Genomic DNA, 20,567 nt, shown 5'->3' on the forward strand with positions numbered 1-20,567 from the left:
CTCACATTCTTCCATCCTTCCCTCACTCATGAACAAAACCCCAAGGTCCTTGAACTCCTCCACCTGGGGTAAAGACCTTCCTCCAACCTGAAGGTGGCAAGCCACCTTTTTCCGGTGGAGCACCATGGACTTAGACTTGGAGGTGCTGATTCTCATGCCAGCTGTGTCACACTCTGCAACAAACCGCTCCAGTGCATGCTGAAGGTCCATGTCCAATGAAGTCAACGTGTATAAACAATTTGCCATATAAAATAAAATTAAAAATCTATGATGTGTTCCAGGGTTTTATATTTTGAGTTATTATAATAAAAAATAATGTATCTTAGACTAAAGCAATGCACAGCTTTGACAAAATCCTATATATGAGAACCTAGTGTCTTGATACATGTAATGACATACAGTATCAACCTCAGCACTCATGCCAAGCACCACCCACAGATCGGTGGCTAAATATCTGGTGCATATGGCACACTTTCCCGGAAACACTTTGGCAGATTCTTAGTCGTTCTCTGATTGGTTTAAATATACAGGATTTGCGGGAGTCAAATGTGCAGGAATCTTAACTGGTAAACCTGGAAACAATTCAGATTGTATAAAAAACTCTGCCGTTTCATTAATGACAGTATTAACAGATGTATAGTTGAAGTCAGAATTATTAGACCCTCTTTAAAATTAGTTTTCTTCTTTTTAAAAATATTTCCCAAATGATGTTTAACAGAGTAAGGAAAGTTTCACAGTATGTCTTATAATTTTTTTATTTGAGAAAGTTTTATTTGTTTTATTCTGGTTAAGCAGTTATTATTTTTTCAAACTTCATTTTAAGACTAAGATTATTAGCACCTTTAAGCTATATATTTTTTCTTTAGTTAAATCCTGCAACTTCCATAAGGTATATAGAAGTAAATGTGCAATGGTAAGAAATTTACAAGATGTAATTAGGGATAGTTCATAACTTACAGTAGGGATAGGCTATCTCGCCCCAAAATAAGATTGCCTACAATCATAATTTACTCATTCTTTAGCGTGAAATATTGAAATGTTGGGAAAAAATTACAACATTTGTCAGAGTATCTTTTGTGTTCAACAGAACAAACTGGTCCAGGTAATGTAAAGGGTGAGCAAATTATAACAGAATTGTCATTTTTGGGTAAACTATAATTTTAAAGATGTTGTAGCCTAAATAGTAACAACACTGACTGATATTTTTGCTCCATTAAATCTCAGTGTTTAATAAAAAGCCACAAGCATTTATTTAGTTAAATCTGAGTTAATGCTACCCGAGTAAAACACATGACAGAACTACAATCATCTAAACTAAATGATCAAATAAAAATAAAATAATTTCAAACCCCTGTTAATCATTAATCCATGTGGGACATTTTTTTCATTATGATTTAGATGTTTTTGACATGCCACAGTACCAATAGAACAAATTACCAGTACACTAAGATATGTTTCCATTAAAGAAATACAATTCCCATTATAACTAAAAAAAAAAAGACCATAACAGATACTGGATGTGTTTTGTTCAGCTGTGCTTGTTATTCATTAAATAAATCAGTGATGGCACTAATCAAATGACTATGAAGATTTACGGGAAAAAAAAACATAACTGCTGCTAAATGTCTAATTTGGGCTGATAAAGTTTTTAATTTGATATATTTTTATTTCTATTTATTTATTGTGAATCAAAACCAACTAGCAGTTCGCTAAAATCGCTAACAAATGATTCTTGTGAACTGTCTGGAGAGAATCGAAACTATTCAGCGCTAATGGGCGACCATTGATCTCAATAGGCCTCATGATGATGATCCTTCCCTGAAACGTGTGGAGCGTTTTCTGAATCAACATCTAGCTCGCTACAGTTTTCATGTCTGCATTGATTTGAAACTGGTTCGTTCCATGTCGATACACTTTTTATTTTGCAAAGAACTTTTAAGCTATTGACCCTTGAAAAAAATAGCATAGCCGTTGAGAAAGAAATATGATAGGCTATACATTAATGAAACAAAGAAGGCGCTTGCAGGTATGGTTATGTGTAGCTACACACGCGCGCGCAGAATGGGCCGTCGTCCGAAATCTTGAGATTATCAATAAGATAATTGTTTTAAGTGAAGATGATTTGATCACGACATGTCAGCTTGAACACAACGTGATTGCAACAAACAGCCAACAAATAAAGTGTTTAAAAAAATCTAAAACGAGCACTTTTATGGCAAAGTTATTTTCCTGGTCTTTAAAGTGAAATAACTCAACATAAAGTTTTTTTTTTTTGTGTGTCTGAACTGTATATCAACAAATGTTAATTAGATAATAATAATAATAGTAAATAAAAATATATAAAGAAAAAAATGACGTCCTAAAGTAGGCTATAGCCTGCTCTATCTGTTATGAGAGATAGGAACAATTGCCACAGTATCATAGTTTCCACTTTGCTCGATTAAAGTTTCTTCAGAACCGACAGTGACAGCTCAGCGATGTGAGTCTCTACTGTGATCTCAGATAAACGTTCGGCTCACGGTGCGAAACTGAACACTCAGTGATATTAATCAGGTCTTTGTAACTACCGATAGCGTCCAGTCAATCAATGAAACTAGTTTCTCTGGATCTGGGGGAGGTTAATCCAGCCAGCCTCTCTCGATCCCCGAGACTCTTATTTAGTGTGGTGGTTGTGGGATTTCAAAATTGACCCAAAACAAACGAATATGATTGGCTAAGATTGGCAATGGACATTCGGAAATGCTGCACATGTATACAAAGACCCGCGGAAAATTAGTTTTAAAAACGAAGAGAAAAAAAACTTTTCTCTTCATGAGCCAATCCTTGGCAAGTAAATCCCCAAAGCCCCGCCTCATATGCTAATGAGAATCCTCTGTGAGGGTCTGTGTGAATGGGGGCGAGTGTGCGTGTTTATCAGTATGTACAGCCGCTGCGCTGCCACACACCACTTCACTGGCAACACACATTGAAAGCTACTTTCTGTTTTGGAGTTAAAAGCTTCTGAAGACCAGCATTAAAACATTTCTGCAGGATTTTATGCTGTGAACGCTACTGTGCTGAAATGGGTGGACAGGTAACCCGCTCCACTTCAGGTAAGTGATGATTCTAAAATGTCAAAGTAGCAGCTAATATATAAACGTAAATTACATGAATATATACATTTGTGTTTAGCTTAATAATTAGCTTAATAGATTTCTAAATAAAATGAGCCGTCTTACTGAGCTGGAATAACTGGAAAAACGTGCTCTAAACATAGCCTACCTGTTGCCTAACACACGACTTTAAAACGTATTTCTTTGTAGCTACAAAATAAATGCATTTCAGACGGCCTAATATTGTGTTTCTGACAACTGTCTGTACCGTTGATGAGCAGGTGAACAATTTGTCTCTCAAAGATTTATATAAAACTAGACTTATATATTCTTAACACACCTTTGTTGTTGAAAATATTGACATAGTGTATACAATGCTCAGTATAATTACGTACACCCCATTTTAAAAATGAATATTTTTATCAATTTCTCAGTGAATATATGCAATGTATTTTGGTGCATTCAAAAAAAACAGATTTATTAAACAGATATGTTTATCTAAGTTATATTTTAGTCACAGAAAATCTTTAGAAATTGAAAGATAATACAATTAAATTCAAGCAAAATACTTTTAAAAATTCAACTAATTTGTTTCTCTCTTGTTTTGCTTCTCTTGATTTTTGCTTTTTAAAAAATAAAAAAATTGTATTTTAAAGTTTCCATAACAAATAAATTTGAGTGTACTAGTTTTTGTACCATTATCGTAAGTTATTTTGTTAAAAAAGCTGCAGATGTAGCCTCAGTACTGACTAATCTAATATATATGCACAAATATAATATTTTAAAGCTTCCTATTAAAAATATAAATTAAAAAAATAGATTTGTGAGGGGTGTACTTACATATAAGCTGAGCACTGTATATACCTACCTAGTTAATTTTTAAAAACAATTAAGCTATTTTAAAACAATTGCAAGCATAACAGCTTTGAAACCCGATTTACAATAATTTTGAGCAATTTTGCCCAATAGTATGTCCCCTGCACATTTTATAGGTTTATTCACCCTTTAAATAAGAAAAGTAGGCTGAATAAACCATTGCAGATTTATACTCTCTTAGTAAACGAAGCTGACACTAAGTCAATCTGACACTTAGGCCAGCATTTGCCTACAGGAGAGTAAGAGAGAGAGAGAAAGAGAGAGAGAGATGTTACACACATATAAAGGAATATGACATTATCATTATTAAGAGAACACCCCTATAAAATCTCTTTAAAGCAAGATAAAAAAATAAGAAATATAGATATCTGTCATGCTATTTTTGTTTGTGTCTGGCAGTTTTTTTAAGTACCAGTCAACCATCACTTAAATGTTTTAAGGAAAACATAAAAAATATTTATTTCTTAATTTATTATGTTTAGGGTTTAACATAGAATATATAATTAGATACATAAAAAAGAATAATATAGCAGTGAAAACACATTTATAAGTTCTATTGTATTGTCATCAGACAGAGGACATGGTGTTTATGGTTGGAATATTATGTTCCACTTGGCTGTGTGTGTGTGTGTAAACAGATTCCCTTTTAAACACATACAGTACACAAATACACTCACACCTGCAACTGAATGTCCTCATTTGCCCACACAGAACTTGCGCAGATAAAGTGGGCGAAAGTATGCAGAATCTCGTGCTTGTGTAACTAAAAGTGAGAGAATCAATAGTTGATACACACCCAATAAAATGTCAACAGCAGTTAATTAAAGAGGAAAATTCTGAAATAAGGCAGTGTCCTTGACTTAATGCTTTGTAGAGGTCTGGGAAAATATGAAAGGGAGTAAAGGAGTACGAGATTGATCATGAGCCAGTTTCATCTGTGAGAATCTGCATTAGCTTTGGTATTCTTTAATGGCTGTTTATGTCTTTGCTTTCTAATTATTTATTTTCTAATTGTCATTAGCACTGACTTTTTTAACTCATCTATGCTACACATTTAAAGCAATGTAAAATCTGCAATGCATAATTCTGATTGGTTCATAGACATTCTAGTTTGTTTATATATACAGTGCTCAGCATATATGAGTACACCCCATTTTAAAAATGAATATTTTTATTTATTTCTCTGTTAATATGGGTAATGTATAGTGGTGCATTTGAACAAAACAGATTTATTAAACAGATATATTTAATAAAATAACATTTTAGTCACAAAACACCTTTAGAAATGAAAAGATAATACAATTAAATTCATGCAAAAAAAAATTACAAACAATAACATTTTAACACATTTTTATATATTTTATTTCCATTGATTTTTAAAAATTTTATTTAATATTTTTAGCTAACATAAAAAATTGGCTACCAATTTTTTAACCATTAATGTAAGTTATTTTGTTAGATAAACTCCAGATTTGGCTTCAGTACTGAGTGACTAATCTAATGTATATGCACAAATATAATATTGTAAAGCATCCAATAGAAAATATTAATTTACATGAGAGATTTGTAGGGGTGTACTCGTATATACTGAGCACTATATATATAGTAATTGCACAGTTGTAAGGTAGTTGACCGTATTGCAATTCTAATCATAGCAGGTTAGTTCTGTTGTTTATTACAGCCATGTCATTCTCTAAACAGGCACTGTTTTTCATCATCCTCTTGTCCCTTTCACCTGATTATGCCAAAGACTTGTGGCCCAGTTAAGGTTGATTTGTTAATTAGTTATTATATTTACTAATAGTTTGTTTGTGTTAATAAATAAAATTTAATGTCTAGCCAGCATTAAAGGACAACGTTTTTTTGACGTACAATATTAACGTCAATTTTGTTGATATTTGGTTGATGGACGTCAGGTGACCAAAATTTAATGTCTAGCCAGCGTCTAAGGACAACGTTAATTTCACGTCCAACAACAACGTCAAATTACATTGATATTTGATTGATAGAAAGTGACCCAAATCCAACATCTGATACATGTCATAGTGGTAGCGTCCACACAATGTCAAGCTTTAACATGATTAGACATTAATGTTTGGTTGATTTTAGGTTGTGTTCTGACCTAATTAGTATTTAAAGTTTATTACTGGCTCAGCTTAAAAATGTTTTGGCATATTTCACTTGCATCACAAATTAATACACTTCATTAAACTTGTACTATTATTACATGTAAATATAATTTATTTTGGAAGGACAGCATATACTGTGTCTATATTCTGCTCACCGTATAAACAACTCCTTAACTTTTCTGATTTTGACTCCAATGTAATGATGTGCACCTATTATGAAGCTGCTTTGGAACAATAAATATTATAAACTTAATTTGAAGTGTTAAATCTTCCAGCAATGTTTGCAAATTATACTGCAATGCTATATTAATAAACATACTTCATTAAACCTAATTTAGCTAGCTCACTTTACCCTTGTGAATATATATGAATAAACACATTTAAACTGTATGATCAACAAGTGTTGTCTGCTGTTGAATAGACACGTTGACTTAGCAAAACATTTGTGCATGTGGAGACATAACCTCATTTTTGGCATCCTGAATAACAGAAACATGCATTCTGTCTCCATCTGTCTATCTCTTTCTCCTTTGTTGTTTCACTCTTCTTGATAAAGATTTTCATTCAGAGATGGTTGCCACTGCTCTCCCTCTGTTCTGTAAACACAGCACAAAGCTCTTAGAAAGAATAACAGCACTTGTCAGAATTGGTTGTGAGTGCCTGTTGAATATACATAGCAGCTAATTTTTTGTCCATTTGTTAGACACAGGGACCCTTCACTGCCATCCCTTGAAGGCGAACATGTGCCCACAGCTGCCAGCCCCCCTGCCTCTCTGTTTCCATGCCAACACGAAAGGCTCTCAGATTGTGATGGACAAGACACAGCGCAGTGTGCGGCGAATTGCCAGCTTCTGCAATGCCATCACCTTCACCAGCCGCCCAGTTGGGGTTTACGAGCAGGTCCGGCTGAAGGTATGGTAACATAAAAATGTAGAAAAATGAAGAAAGTAACATATTTATTTCATTAAACAATTGTATTTGTATTGCTTAAGGGGATATATATATATATATATATATATATATATATATATATATATATATATATATATATATATATATATAAACCAAACTTCTTCTCGAGTGTGATATGCTTTGCATACTAATAAAGAAGTTTTGCAAAAGCAGATTAATCTGAAGCAATGTGGCTCAGTAGTTAGCACTGTCACCTCACAGCAAGAAGGTCATTCGTTTTGAGTCCTAGCTGGGTCAGTTGGCATTTCTGTGTGGAGTTTGCATGTTCTCCCTGTGTTTGCATGGGTCTTCTCTGGGTGCTTCGGTTTCCCTAACTATCCAAAGACATGTTCGATAGGTGAATGGGCTCTATGAATAGCTAGTCAACAATAAACGTTTGGTAAAAGCTTCATGTGGCTATTTTCAATTCACAGGGTTGTTTTTACAGCATCTATTTTGTATTGTAATTACAATACCTTCAGTTAAATAGACTTAAGTATTAATTTAGTTCAGGGGTGGCCAACCCTGTTCCTGGAGAGCCACCTTCCTGCAGATTTCAGTTGCTATATCAAGCACACCTGAACCAATTAATTAGGACCTGAACACCATGTGATAATTACAGGCAGGTGTGTTTGATATGGGTTGCTACTGAAATCTGCAGGAAGGTGGCTTTCCAGGAACAGGGTTGGCCACCCGTGATTTAGTTGTTCAAGAGTAAAACGAGAGAAAAGACTTTGTAACTGCTAGCATCATCAGGCGAGGGCAGAAATTTTAGTTGCTGTAACACCTGCATTTAGTGTTGTTTACTTTTGACCATAATGACAAAATGCTTATAAGGTGTATGTGTCAACTCTTTCACTTGTTGTGTCTTCCTTTAGATCACAAAGACACAGGGATGTTGGAGCGGTGCCCTGCGGGTGGGTTTCAGTATTGTGGACCCATCTAATATAAGTTCAGCATGGCTGCCGCGGTTCGCTTGCCCAGATCTAGTCAGCGAGCAGGGATTTTGGGGCAGAGCGCTTCCTGAGGAACATTGTGAAGAAGGAACTATTCTGTCGTTCTGGCTGGATAACATAGGCCGAGTGTTTTACAGGGTGAACGGCGGCTCTCCGATCTTCTTCTTTAGTGGTGTACCAGCTGGAGAACCAGTGTGGGGCATCATTGACATTTACGGGCTGACACGTGGTGTACATCTACTCGGTGAGTTCACATTTTATTAATTTATAATGTCGCTTCATGTTCTACACCAAGAAGCACTCAACGGCCTAAAGCTGGTTTGCCTGGACGTGTTGTTGAAGTAAGTCTCTGCGCACATCAGATGTTGTGCCATTCAGAGTTTGCTGCAAGTGGAATTGTTTTCGCTCTAGGCCGGTGTGTAATGTAGGCCAGTATCTGAGCTGTGCTTCCCTGAACACGTGCTGACCGCTTGAAGAGTTGTAGAGTTCACTGAGGTCAGTTTGTTTTCGCCGTGCAGAGCATGTTTAAACAATTTAAACGCACAGCATTTAAAAATAGAATTGTAGATTTATACCCTCTTATCCTAATTACAAAACTGCCCAATGGAAAAAAGATGGGAGAGATTGGAAAAATTGCTTAGCAACAAGTTCACTTTTACAATGGAAAAGGTATGCTGGGGAATTCCAGATGGGCAAAGTGAGAAAAACAAATTGTTGTTAATAAACTCGAAGTTCCATTCATAATTTTGTCAAGACCAACTTCAGGTTTCATTAAGCTACTTATGCATTTCCACATGGAAAGAAGTTGTGTTTTACTTTTAGATATTTAAAGCATTTGTAAACATATACAGACTCAAATTACTTTTGATGTTTGTTGTTATTATTCATCAGTTTTCTGATTGGTTGCCGTAATGTCAACAGTTTACAGAATTTAACAAGAAACTTTAGAAACTTTGTTAAAGTAGATATACTAAATGAATAAAAATGCGGCTACAAAAAGATGATTTATTTTGAGAGATAAATATGTTTTTCATTTTTAAGTAAAATATAATAAGGAATTTAACTATTTTGCATTTAAATCTATTATAAAATGTAATTGTAAGGTTGAAGGTGAATTTTCTGTCGCCATTACTGCAGTTTTTAACACCCCATCCTTCTTCAGAAATCATTCTAAAATGCTGATTTGGTGACCAAGAAACACTATTATTATTATCAATATGTTGAAAACAGAATGTGCTGCTTAATATTTTTATAAAATCAAACAAACAAAGAATCAAATTAATATTTATTTTACTGATACTTAGGGGTAAAGTTTTGATTAATATAGCAGTTGTTTCAGCTTTTGTATGAACAAAGAATGCACAATTGTTTTGCCACATTGCTGTTTCTTTGGAAAAGGTAGCTTATTGCTAGAAAAGCAACATTGTTTTGAAAGAACGCTACTGTTGCAAAGCTAAAAAATGTACTTCTTAGTCACTCTTCAACACTCTCCTAATAAATACATAAAACTAAGCTGAGGTATAAGAATAATACATTGTGTGTAAATGAAATACATCTTAGTAAATGCATACGTACACTACCGGATAAAAGTTTGGGGTCAGATTTTTTTTTTCACGTTTTTTTGTTAAAGAAAAATTGTTCTGTTCATCAAGGCGGCATTTAATAAATGTAAAGAAATTGTTAAATTGTTCAGTATTTATTTATTACTTATTGTATGTCATTTTAAATGAAATTATTACTCCAATCATTATTGTTTTTATTGCTATTACAATTACCATCCACAAGGATAAGCTTATTTTAAAACATTTAAAAATTCTGCTAACCCCAAGGATTTGACCGGTAGGGTATAATACTGAGAATGGGAATCTTCTGCATTTTTTTGGCAATGATCAGGAGCGCACAATTTAAATCAATACAAATCATCCAACACATGCTCATTGTAGATACATAGCCTTATTGGCATTACTGGAAAACGCAAATTATATAGCAAGAGTTACAAATGGCTGCATTACGAATTTAAAATGAACTGTACAAGGCGGTATAAAATGCTTCTGCCAACGGCTTCTGTTCCTTTCAGCGATAACGGCTGACCACTTACCTCCATAGGGACGGCTTTTCCTGTATTACCAGTTTGACCAGTAGTTCACTGCATATGCTGATGGACTTAAGACACAGAGCTAAATTGACCATAAAGACAAGGTTAGAGTCTGGTGAAGAATGGTTCCAGAAACCAGTTAAAACAAAAGCAAAAAAAATCAATAAATAAACAACAGGCTGAAAACATGGTAAAATCACACACCCGCTACTGATTTTCTTTTTCTAGATTGCTTTTGAAAACACTATTGGTTGGGTTTAGAGACAAGGTTGGGTGGGTCAGTCAGTCAGTTAACAGTAAGCTGGCCTGGTCACCTGTAGTGTTTATTGCGTCCTCTGATGGATTTATGCGAGAAGAGGCCGTACAAGATAAATTTAAGACCAATAAAAAGCGTACATAGTGGCCTCTGGTGGATTTGAAAAGGCAAAAACGGGCAGCTATACCTCCAGTTACGTATTTGAAATCTCCACAGAAAAGATGAACATTTTATATTAACACCATTTGAAAGACATCTTAAAAACACTCTAAATGAAATTAACTAACATGTAGACACCTTTATAAACCCGTTATGTGTCTGACAAACTGAAAATAGGCATTCCATAATATTCCAGAAGCTAGAGAAGCTGACCACAGATGTACAGGGAGCAGATCAAATAAATGAACCAGCTTGTACGAAAGTGACAGAGTATCAAAGAAAACATTTCCATATATGCTTTTCTTCTTTTTATTCGTAGTGTGAGCGCTTAGTCAGTGTATATATATATGATGCAATAAACCTATAGAAATCAACTGCATCCAGATTCCTATGTCCCAAATTCCCAGAATGCTTTGCACTGTAATAGCACATTCCCATTCTCTATATATTCTCTCCTCTCTCTCGTGTTTGAGTAAAAATAGTCAATGTTTCCACAGAGTCAGGTAGCAGGCAGTATGTCTCATCAGTGGGATGTGGGTGTGTTGACAAGCCTAGACAGCATGTGTGTGTGTGTGTGTGTAGTACTGATATCTGTGGTCAGTATGAGTGTAACATCATTTAACCCATGGGACAGTTTGACTAATTTAACCTTCATTATATAACTAGATCTCAAGTTTCCAAACCGACTAGACACAAATACAGAGTGCACACACACCCCATCAAATTTTACTCCTGTTACAGTAGCCTGCCATTATTTACTGGCTATTTTATGTTCAAGCTTATTTTCAGTTGCACTTTGCCTCTGTATAAACATGGATGGCTGGTTTATAGATGAACACTAATCATGCCACGAGTGATCTGCACACGCTGTGATCTCTCACGTTACCTTTGCCACTTCCAAAACATCTTTATAGTCAGATGGCCAGATGTCACGCCTGAAATAACCTCCTGTGCTCATTAATGTCGATCACATCTGGCACTGTGTCATAGGGCTGGTGTCACTGTTGTACAAAATAACTGATTACTGTAATTAAATTACTTATTCACTGAAATGTAAAGTAAGGGGTTACATTTTTAGGTTATCCAATTACACTTTTAATGTACTTACCTAAAATAGCCTTCATTCAACATTTCTGTATGAATCAGTTCAGAGAAGTAGAGTATGGTATTGTTGTATTTTTATTTGTTATACAGATTTATTTTGCAGAATAATTCTATTTTTCATCTGAAGACATGTAGATTTATAATAATAATAATAATCAGGGCTTGACTTTAACTTTTTTGATCACCAGCCACCATGGCTAATAGTTTTCCAATGTTACTAGCCATTTGCCATTTTCACTAGCCACAATTTTGTTGTTGGGAAAATATGTTTTATATGCATGAATTTGACTTTGGGATGCTAAAATTACTTGATTTCAATTTTGTGTTATGTCCACATGCCTCCTCGTTCAACTTTTTGGTCACATTTTATTTTGATGGTACGTTTGTTGAATTTAAGTTACATTGCATCTACATGCCAACTAATTCTCATTAGATTATGATTAGACTGTTAGGTTGGGGTTAGTGTAAGTTGTGATGTGCTTGCAATCAGTCTTATAGTCAGTTAAATGCTGTTGAAGGAGAAGTATCAACAGATATTAAGCAGACAGCCCACTAATACTCAAGTGGACCATCAAAATAAAGTGCTACCAACTTTGTTGTGTGTCATGTAAGACCTTGCTCAATTAGCATGAGCAAATGGGTTGTGTTTTCAAAGTGTCGCATTGCAATTATTTAAATTTTTCATGAATTTTCAGAGCTCAACACTAAGGATTCATCTTTTTTCTCTCTCTCTGGCCACATCAAACTAATTATTTCCTTGCCACAAATTTTAAATGGGTCAAAACAAACAAAATATAGCTGTATACATACACTTTTTTATTTTAACATTGATGGTCGCGCGCACATGGTTATCCTTTGGCCTATTAATAACCTGTTAAAGCGAAAGCACAAAGTTTACAAACAATCTCTAGCTCTCGAAAGTAGCAGGACTGTGGGTGCACACGCATTGCATTTTTTCCAGTCTATTTCAAAGAAAACCAGTTGCATTTTTGCAACGGTTGCTTAGCGGAAGGAAATGAGAGCGTGTAAGCTTTTAAAACACTCGCGTACATCACATTAGCTGTGTGCATGTCTACCTGTATTTGGCGGGTTCGCGGGTGTTAATGTCAAGCCCTGATAATTATTCCTTACGTTTAAATATCGCTTTGCTGGACACTTTACACATTTTTGGGGAGAATCTCCTCGTCCACCACCAATGTGCAGGATCTAGGTGCTCTAGGTTTGCCGGTTTTAAACATGCATTCACAAAGGTATGAACCATTATGGGGTGGTCAAATGTATATTGAAGTTATCTATTACCTATTAAACTTGTATTTTATTTTGATGTCCTTCAGGGGGCATCAAGCAATCAAGCTTTCTTTTGGGCATCATTCACTCATAGCAAACTAATGGTGAGAGAGGGTATTAATATGTAGTTGCTATGGAAGCCCTTTTCTTGATGTCAACAGAAGAACTGCCTCTATAAATGTGCAAGCAAATAGTTTAAAAGATGTATTGGGTTTTAAAATAAAATTGAGAAAAGTTATTACATTGCTTATTGAGTAACTATATTATTGAGAACTAGCCACAGCCATTTCACCCCGCAGCCCAAGAGCGGTTACTCACTGAAGCTAAGCAAGACTGAGCCTGGTCATTACCTGGATGGGAGACCACATGAGAAAACTAGCTTGCTGTTTGAAGAGGTGTTAGTGAGGCCAGCAGGGGGCGCTCAACATGCAGTCTGTGTGAGTCCTAATGCCTCAGTATAGTGAAGAGGACACTATACTGTCAATGAGTGCTGTCTTTTGGAGGAGATGTTAAACCAGGGGTGGGCAAACTCGGTCCTGGAGGGCCGATGTCCTGCAAAGTTTTGCTTCAACACTAATCAAACACACCTGAACATGGTAATCAGTGTTTCCAAAATCACTAGAAATCTATAAGCAGGTGTGTTTGATTAGAGTTGGAGCTAAACTGTGCCCTCCAGGACAGAGTTTGCCCACCCCTGTGTTAAATCAAGGTCCTGACTCTGTGTGGTCATTAAAAATCCCATGGCTCCTCTTGTAAAGAGTAGGGGTGTAACCCCGGTGTCCTGGCCAAATTCTCTCCATCGGCCCTCAATCATGGCCTTTCCATCATCCCCATCCACCAAATTAGCTCTATCACTGTCTCACCACTCCACCAATAGCTGGTGTGTGGTGAGTGCACTGGCGCTGTTGTCCTGTGGCTGCTGTCGTATCATCCAAATGGATGCTGCACACTGGTGGTGGTGTGGAGAGACCCCGCCTCATGATTGTGAAGCACATTGGGTGTATGGCCATACCCAATAAATGCGCTATATAAAAAAACATTACATAACATTACTCTTCAGACAAAGTAATTAAAAAAGTAATTATGTAATTTGTAATTAGTAATTGTTTTGAAGTAACTTACCCAACAGTGATTGGTGTACATTGTTTGGTTAAACAAAAATCATCCTGTGTGTGGATGAAGTATTTTTATAGTCTAAACATCCATAAAAAATGCTGAAAAAGTACCTTCATTTTAGTTGTCTAATTCATGACCCCAGTGTCACTGAAGCCTTAATGTCTCCATAGTTCCTGATCAGAACAGTCAGCGTCAGCTAAAGTTGAGTGGAAAGCATTGATGTCAAGCCCGGAAACTAAAAACAACTCAGAGAGGAACATCTACCGCATTTGTTTCTGCTGATGCGGCTGGACTGAAAGTTATAGCAGACTAGTTATTTCCATAGTGGAAGCTCTGGTGTTCTCATCAGCGTCTGTCCACTGCTAACGGCCATTTGCAGAATTTTTCCTGACTGAGGTCAACATGAAAAACCACCCAGCGCAATTATATTGGTGCTGCTGATTGCAGGCTTACATGAGCAATAGATTCTGGGGAGGAAATATGAGTGGTGCTTACTCTTGCAAAACTCTCAGCCACATTGAATGTGTTGTGGATGGTAGCCAGGGCGTTGCTATGCAAGTACAATAATGTTGCATGACATTTGTAATCAAATGTGAGTTGTTGTTTTTTTGTTAAAGACCCCCCCAATTCCACAACTAATCATCAGCATCACGGGGGCATCATGAAAACATCATACCAGGATGTTTATGTAAGATTGTACAAATTTATATTAATAAGCCTCTAAAGTCAAATTGTTGCTAATATAATTGCTAATAGAGTTGCTGTGAGATGTTTTGGGATTTGCATTGTGTGCCATGACTCATTTGGTATGTGCAGAATCACTGTATTTTTGGAGTTTTTGTTTTTAGATTTATTTTGTCATGTGGTTTGAGTGGTTCTTTTTTAGAAGGGATGTTAGAAATTTTTTTTTAGCAATCATGAGTTATAAATTCAGTCTGGTGGGGTTAAAACTTGTAATTGTCAGTATTACAATTTTCAATATTTGTAATAAAATGTTTTATATTATATATATTTATATAAACTTTTTAATATTTGAAAGATTATTAAACACTGATAACTGATTATTTAAAAAAATACATAAAAAATTATATTTACAATTGAAATCTAGTAATATGAAATATTTTAGTTCATATTGCTCAAACCCTACACAGAAATAAAGGACACCCTTATACGGTCACCAATGCAAACTGAATGGTGATGTCTTTACATCCAAACAAAATATTACTGTAGACATTTTGCTTTTGAGATAACTTCAAATTTGGAATATAACTTATATATTTGCATTTTCTCAATGTAAGAATAAAAAATGTTTGGTAAAATACATCATTTTTATGTAATGTATAAATAGTAATTTATAGTTTTATTATTTTTATTTAACACATAACTTATATTATTTTTGCACTTTCTTCATTTCACCTTTAAACTGATCTTCTGTAAGACCAAGTTTAAATCTGTGCACAAAAGTGTTGCGATTTGGCAATCTTGAAGATAAACGTGTCATTTATGTTCAAAAAGTGGGACCAACATTTTTAAACGCAAACAAACAAACAAAAATCCTATGTACAGCTTGGAAAAATTGGGAAAATGAGAATGCTCTTGAACAAGAATCATATTGTTGTGATTAAAAGGGTTTTCCTAAGGTAGCTTAGTCCTCCATCTCTCTATGGTTATAATTCTCTCCTTCTAAAATTTACTATCTGCAAAGCAAAAAATTGTAAGTAATCACATAAATTCAGAAAAGCAACATGATTGTAATTTGAAACACTGTGTGTTTGTTTTCCAGACTGTAAGATGCTGCCAGCTGAATATCTCAGTCCTGCAGTGACTCACGAAGGCATGGATGACTGGCATCTGTCCAGCGGCTGCTCAGAGTTTGACCTCCAGGAGGATCTGCCATCTTTCTCCAGCTCTCCAAACGCCCTAAACTTGCTGCTGTCTCATCAGCTCAGCGATGACCTACATTTCCACAGCGTCCACGGCAGTGCTCTGCGTCTGCTGACCGAACACATTGCTGTGCGTTACTACAACAGACGCGAGGCCTGCGCTTTGGTGTTCACACACCGGCCACTGCGCTGCGGAGAGTGTGTGTTCCTGAAGGTCTCGCTCAGGTCGTCAGGATTTTTGTCTTATGGATTCACTTCTTGCAATCCAGCTCATGTAAACTCAAAGCACCTGCCGGTGGATCCGGATGAACTGCTGGACCGGAAGGAGTTTTGGGCTTTTAGCAGCATGACCTCAGCACTTGTCGGCGGAGACATCATCGGTTTCCGGGCAACAGCGGAGGGGGAGGTGCTTGTGAGTCATAATGGAGGCAGAGCTCGTAGAGAGATGTGTGTGGATAATTCAGCTCCTCTTTGGATGATCTTTCACTTGCAGACACACATCATGCAAATCAGCATACTGGGTAAAAACAATTATTAAATATTATAATAAAGTATCATATTTTACTTTACCTTTTTGATTTAATAAAATTAGATTAGATTAGAACGTCTGTATGGTCCCCGAAGGGCAATTAGGTTTACAGCAATAACTGACAGTTAACAGCAACGAGTCACACTCAACAACATAGAGATAACACACTCAATAACATAGAAATATAATTTATTTATAAGTAAATTAATCATGAAAAAAAATAAAAAATAATAATAATAACCTAAAGCTTCGACTACTGCTGTGTGTCCCCACAACAAACAGCACATTAATATGTAATATAACTGATGTTTATATACAGTGGTAAAAAGAGTACAGAAAAATTATAAGAAAAAATACCATTACTTGCCTAAAAATGTAGTGCTAGAAGAGTAAAAGTACCTGTTGTAACTATTACTCAACTTATGAGTAAAATGTAGCCCTTTCAAAAGTACTCAAGAGTGGTGAGTAGTGAGTATTACGCTGTGAAAAGCTGATGAATTTACCTGTCATTTGTTGATATGTGTAAACGTAAAATTCTGTAGTGCATTTAGTTATTGCTCAGCAGGCACACAATGTCATAAGACGTTAATATTAGATTAGACTTAGGTTGTGTTGTCAGGTGACTAAATCTCTCAAAAATGTCTAACCAGTGTCTAAGGACAATATTATGTTGATGTCCAATAACAACGTGAAATTACTTTGATATTTGGTTGATTTTAGGTTGTGTTAGAAAGTAACCAAAATCCAACGTCGAGCCAACATTTTAAACCAATGTCATATTAACGTCAAATACTGACACTGATTCATTAAGTATGGCAACCAAAATCCAACATTTGATAGACATCATAGTTTAACATCCACACAACGTCAAGCTGTAACATCATTAGACGTTGATATTTGGTTGATTTTAGGTTGTTTTGGAAATGGACCAAAATCCAGCGTCAAGGCAACATCTTAGACAAATGTCATATTGACATCAAATACTGACATTTATTCGTCAGGTATAGCAACTAAAAACCAACTTCTGATAGACGTCATAGTGTAACCTCCATACAATGTCAAGATGTAATGTTAGACGTGGTTATTTGGTTGATTTTAGGTTGGACATTTTCTAATCCCCATAGACAAGAAAAATAAAGTAGTGACTGCAGGCTGAAGGATAATAGTGGTGTAAAAGTACCAATACTGCACTAAAAATGTTCTTAAGGAAAAGTAAAAGTACACATTTTTAAAACTGCTTAGTTAATTACAATTCCTAGAAACACTACTCAATAATTTGTTCCTTTACACCACTGTTTATATATAATAACTATCTAGTTACTAGTTAATTAGTTAAAGTTAGTAACTAATAAAGTTATGATATCTAATAACTGTTCTAAATTCAATAGTAATGCTATAATGGGCACCTTTTGTAAAGAAGCTTTGAAACAATAATTACTGTGAAAAGTGCTATTCCAGGGGTGATCAAACTCTGTCCTTGAGGGCCGTTGTCCTGCAGATTTTAGCTCCAACTTTCTAAAAAGCCTAGTAAGAGCTTGATTCGCTAGCCCAGGTGTTTTTGATTGAGGTTGGATCTTAACTTTGCAGGACACCAGCCCTCCAGGACCGAGTTTGGGCACCACTGCGCTATACAAATAAACAAGAATTGAATTGAAATAATATAATAAAATGAAGAAATTAGCATTTGATTGAATTCAATTAAGTAATAAAATATATGTACATTTATTTTTAAAAGTATGACACTGCAACAATAGAAATAGAAAACATTGCAAGAATAGGGTAAACAAATCAAATAGTAAAGATATTAAATTCTATAAATAATTTAAACTGTAATTTAGATGTACAAATGTCATTAAAATCAATATGTTTGCAACAGTAAAAAATGAATTATTAAATGAAAATGAATTATTTTTATTTCATGACATTTCATAACAATAGAAAGCATTGCAGGAGCACACATACATTTCTTTTTATAATCTTTTGTTTGTGTGTTTGTCTTCAGGCACTTCCCGTGGTTACTCTCCCTCCTGTTCAGAAACACAGAGGTCCATCTTTAGTGATGCCAGTCACCTCTCTGCCAATCAGATTCACAGTACAGCCATCAGGAGATGTACAGACAGCTCTCAGCCCCGCCCACACAGCCTCAGTAGTTCTTTGGGTATGCTTCTGTCTCTCATTCTGATATTTTATTCACCAAATTCTTCAACTAAAAACATCTTTTCTGTTTTCTTTGATCTCCAGGAACAGCATTTGGTTCACTATCCTCAGAGTCTCCATCCTGCTGTGCTTTGACTGGAGAGGAGTGTTTGATTTGCTGTGATAGGCCGGTGGACTCAGTGCTGTATGCGTGCGGACACATGTGTGTGTGCTCCGACTGTGGTGTGAAGCTGACGGAAACGTCCAACCCATCCTGCCCTGTGTGTCGCAGCCCTATCAGAGACATCATTAAAATATACCGCAGCATGTGACCTGGCAGGCATCACTCCAAAATACTGCTTACTAAATCTGGAAGGTTCTAAGGAGGCAAAGGTCAGTGTCCTGGTTGAGAGATGTTTCCAAGTCCATTAAAAAGCTGCTTGAGCTCAGCAAGAGGCGTTAAAGGACTGTTTTATTTACTAAGCATCTGACCAAAAATGCTGAAAAAACTTGGGAGTGACTGTGTTCATATGATATGATGTGCTTATGGCACTATGTTAATACTGTATATGTCATGACTTTAATATCTGATTCTGTAAATATGTATTAAGATATGACTAGATGTGAATAATGGGAAATCTGGTATTACTGTTACACTAATACTGATTTCAGTTTGCTACAGTTTCCCCCACAGTCCAGACATGCAATATAGGTAAATTGGATAAATAAAATTGGCCATAGTAAATGAGTGTATGTGTGAATGATAGAGTGTGTTCATTCTGCTGTGGTGATCCCTGTTAAATAAGGGACTAAACTGAAGTAAAATGAATGATTTCAGGGTTTTTTTTGTAACTTCTTACAGAACTGTTCCACCATCTAATAACATTTAAACGAAAATTAGTTTCTTTCACTTGTATAGCAATCTGAAGTCAGAATGCATTGTGGGTTTGATGTGTTGCCAAATATTTGCAGTTTTTTGCAAAACAAAACACTGAAAAAAACACAAATTTGCTTTTACACACCTACATTATATCCGCAACATTGTACTGTAAGTGTCAGTAACTTTTGTTTAACTATGTGGAATAAAGCTGTAATTATAATGATACCCATCACAGAGCTTCTAGTTATTTTTGTGACTATGTACATGTATATTCACATTTTAATTGGCATTTGTAATTTGTAGGAAAAAAGCTTTAGTGACAGCCTATATATATACAGTTGAAGTCAGAATTCTTAGTCCCCCTTTGATTTTTTTTCTTCTTTTTTTAAATAAATATACTGTGGAAAAGTCTTATTTGTTTTAATTCAGCTAAAATAAAAGCAATTTTAATTTTCTAATTATCATTTTAGGGTCAAAAATAATTGCTCCTTTAAGTTATACATATTTGTGATTAATATTTAATAACTTGCCTAATTACCCTAACCTGCCTAGTTAACCTAATTAACCTAGTTAAGCCTTCAAATGTCACTGTAAGCTGTATAGAAGTGTCTTGAAAAATATCTAGTAAAATATTATTTACTGTCATCATGGGAAAGATAAAATAAATCGGTTATTAGAAATGAGTTATTAAAACTATTATGTTTGGAAATGGAAAAATCTTCTCTCCATTAAGTATATGCATATATGGTTCTTGAATCTGATTGGCTGATAGGTGTGCGATAGCCATGCAATATTCTGCAAGTAACAGCACTCCTACAGCCTCTTCACCTTTGTGTGTTACTACACACACATACAGCACAACAAGCTGAGGACACTCTACAGTCTACAAATATTGCTGCTGTTGGGCAACATAATGTACTTTCGAAGCTTTTTTAGTTATGAATGTAGTTGTTTAGATTGCATATACGGTTATATATAAGATAGTGCCTATTTTAAAATATTTATAATTGTGGAGCATTAAGTTCAGCACATCGGCCGCCATCAGCTTGTCTGAGCAGAAATAAAAGTGACAGTTGACATTTCACCACAAGATGGCGACAGAGACAGCATAATAAGTC

General features: G+C 35.4%; 1 protein-coding gene across 1 annotated transcript; it reads left to right on the plus strand.

The window, feature by feature from the left end:
• Positions 1-2,912: 2,912 nt before the first annotated feature.
• neurl1ab (neuralized E3 ubiquitin protein ligase 1Ab) lies at positions 2,913-19,681 on the plus strand. The gene is given in 6 exon segments (NM_001076708.1): positions 2,913-3,092; positions 6,801-7,009; positions 7,927-8,248; positions 15,805-16,425; positions 18,436-18,591; positions 18,675-19,681. Coding segments are annotated over 6 exon segments (1,566 nt in total). The 5' UTR covers positions 2,913-3,061; the 3' UTR covers positions 18,902-19,681.
• The last annotated feature ends 886 nt before the right edge of the window (positions 19,682-20,567 follow it).

This window comes from Danio rerio, chromosome 17, assembly GCF_049306965.1.
Source record: "Danio rerio strain Tuebingen ecotype United States chromosome 17, GRCz12tu, whole genome shotgun sequence".
In the NCBI taxonomy this organism is placed as follows: domain Eukaryota; kingdom Metazoa; phylum Chordata; class Actinopteri; order Cypriniformes; family Danionidae; genus Danio; species Danio rerio.